This window comes from Papaver somniferum, unplaced genomic scaffold, assembly GCF_003573695.1.
Source record: "Papaver somniferum cultivar HN1 unplaced genomic scaffold, ASM357369v1 unplaced-scaffold_7, whole genome shotgun sequence".
NCBI lineage: Eukaryota > Viridiplantae > Streptophyta > Magnoliopsida > Ranunculales > Papaveraceae > Papaver > Papaver somniferum.
Window position 1 is genome coordinate 64,820 of NW_020649859.1, and position 2,590 is coordinate 67,409.

The following is a 2,590-nucleotide window of genomic DNA, read 5'->3' on the forward strand; positions in this document are numbered from 1 at the left end:
CTATTTAGGCATCTAAACTAGGATGGAGGGAGTACACCCGAAGTGCCACTCTTTCTCTTCAACGGAAGGATTAGGTCATTCCAAATTAGACAATCCCTTAACTAAACTGGTTCATGAAATAACAATATTCAGCAGACCCAAAAACAGAAACCGTTTCCTTTTGGAACTCCCGAGGATTTTAGAACTTCAATATAAGAACCCCCTCGGCTTCCTTATGCCTGCAATTCTGTAACCATCCCTGTTGCGTCATAGTTTTTTTCTTTGTTTTTTTTCCTTTTTTTTTTTTTTTGTTTTTTGTTTTGGCGTTGTTTAACATTGAGCTTATCATCCGATGATGACAAGTACCAACAAGAGTCAGGTAAGATCATTACTTCAAAAGTAGTACAAGAAGAGGCAAACAACGATGGTGAAATGTGTGAAACCATATCTTTTAACACAAACCTCCCCGGTGACTGCCTAAGTCTTATATTTAACTTCCTGGAAACTGAAGATGATTGGAAATCGTTTGGATTAACTTGTCGTCAGTGGCTTGATATTCAAAACAAAGATTCAGAAATTAGTCCTGAAAACTTTTCCATAGGTCTTCGTAAGTTGCTGTCTTGATTCCAACACCTCAAATATTTAACTCTAAGTGGTCTTCCTAATATAACAGATTTAAGATTTTGTCACATCAAAGCCATTATTCCATAAATCCGAAGTTCAATCTCTGTGCTTTGAATTCTGCCATGAGAATTCAGATATCGAATTGTCTTTAGTTTTGTCTTTAGTATTCAGATATACATTTAGCCTCTACTGAAATTAATGATAAAGGTTTAGAGACCCTGGGAAACTGTTGCCCATCCATAAAGAGGGTTAACCTCTCACGTTGTCACTCAATTACTGATTCAGGAATAACTTTTCTCTGTCGAGAACTAGATTCACTTTGGATTGGTTCCTGCAGCAAAATAACTGGTATCGGATTTCTTGAGTGTCCAAACACCTTAACCCGTCTTGGAGCTGGTGGGTGCGAACTTACACCAGAGGGGGTTAAAGCAATAGTTAGCGATGGTGGGCTTACTATTCTACATCTCTCGCCTGACGATTTTGGGAAAGGATGGGTTAATACTGAATCAGTTATGACGATTTCAAAAGGTTGCTCTTCATTAGAGTGTTTCAACCTATCGAATTGTAAGAAGGTAGGGCGTGGGGGATGGGAAGCTATCGGTCAGCACTGCAAAAATTTGAAAATCCTTCACGTGTCTGGATGCAGAAAGCTATGTGATCTAGGGTTGCAGGCTTTGCGTAATGGGTGTAACAAGCTTGACAAGTTAATTGTAGACGATGACAATAGTTGTAGCAGCTTTGCTCTTAAGCTTTTCAAGCGCGAAAAACCTGGTGTGATGTGTAGTTCTGATGAATATTTGTTGGAAACTTGGAGAATGATAATAAAATAAGCCTGAAGAATTTTGTTCTTCAATTTTGAAGTCCTAACTTTTTGCTATTGCTGAGAACTTTGTTTAATTGGTTTGATATTCCAATTAAAATTGCAGTGGTTATCTTGTCTGTTTGCACGAAGATTCTTTTTCTGCAATTCAAAATAGAGTTTCTAGAAACATAGCTGAACAACCAGATTTCTTTTTTTAATATTGATATACGCAAAAACTCTGAGATTTTGAATTCGTGGACACGTGCATGCTTTGTTACATTTGCTATCTCTTTTGCATCTGTTGGTCTCAATATGACGAGGTAAGGAAACTTTGACACGCTCTATATGGAACCATATTTTAGAGCCATATGTAACGCGCAAAAGATACCTTCACGGTTCTTCAATTCTATTATCAGTTCTCTTTCATCTTTCTTTCGCCTGATCATATGAGATAGAGTTGTGTCCATATGGTCCGCCATTCAATGAATAGCTATGCCAATGAGACATCCTATAACTCTTGAGTATTCAAATTAAGATATTTCATTACCCTTATTTTCTCTCGAGTCTACAAGAAGAATCGTATGGAGTACACGCAGGTTTACAATCAGGCTGATTGTATCTCATAAGCACAAATTCAACATAATGAGAACGACTAAGACTATAATTTTTTGATTATCTTCTAATCCTCATCTCTAAGATTATATCAAAAGAGCCTAAATCTTTCTAGTCAACGTTCTCATTCAGTGCATGTTTTTAGTGGAATTAATCACATCTATGTTTGTATCAAGTATAAGCATATCATCAACATACAAGCATAAAATCACACAGGCATCCTTAACAAGTTACTTGTAAATACACTTGTAAGATTCATTAACTTAAATCCACTACACATTATCACATGATCAAATTTTCCATGTCATTGTTTACGTGCTTATTTGAAAACCATACAAAGATTCGTCCAATTTACAAACTTTGTCTTCATAACCTTTCACTACAAAGTCCTCAGGTTGGTCTATGTAAATTTCTTTATCTAACTCACGGTTTTAAAAAAGTTGTCTTAACATCCATCTGATGTATCTCCAAGTTGTTTATGACAACAATATCAATTAGCATCTCAACAGAAGTAATTCTCGTCACAAGTGAATAAGAATCAAGGAAATCTACACCTTATTTTAGTTTATAGCC

General features: G+C 36.1%; 1 protein-coding gene across 1 annotated transcript; it reads left to right on the forward strand.

Moving 5' to 3' along the window:
* The first annotated feature begins 334 nt into the window (after positions 1 to 334).
* On the forward strand, positions 335 to 1,433 carry LOC113343869 (F-box/LRR-repeat protein 12-like). Its single transcript, XM_026587971.1, has 2 exons — positions 335 to 358; positions 768 to 1,433. The coding sequence occupies exons 1-2, from the start codon at positions 335 to 337 to the stop codon at positions 1,431 to 1,433; spliced, it is 690 nt and encodes a 229-aa protein (XP_026443756.1).
* Positions 1,434 to 2,590: the final 1,157 nt, after the last annotated feature.

Coding starts and splice junctions, on each gene's coding strand:
- LOC113343869 (XM_026587971.1), top strand. CDS start 335: ATGACAAGTACCAACAAGAGTCAG. Junction 359..767: donor CAAGTACCAACAAGAGTCAG/GTAAGATCATTA, acceptor TTTTGTCTTTAG/TATTCAGATATACATTTAGC.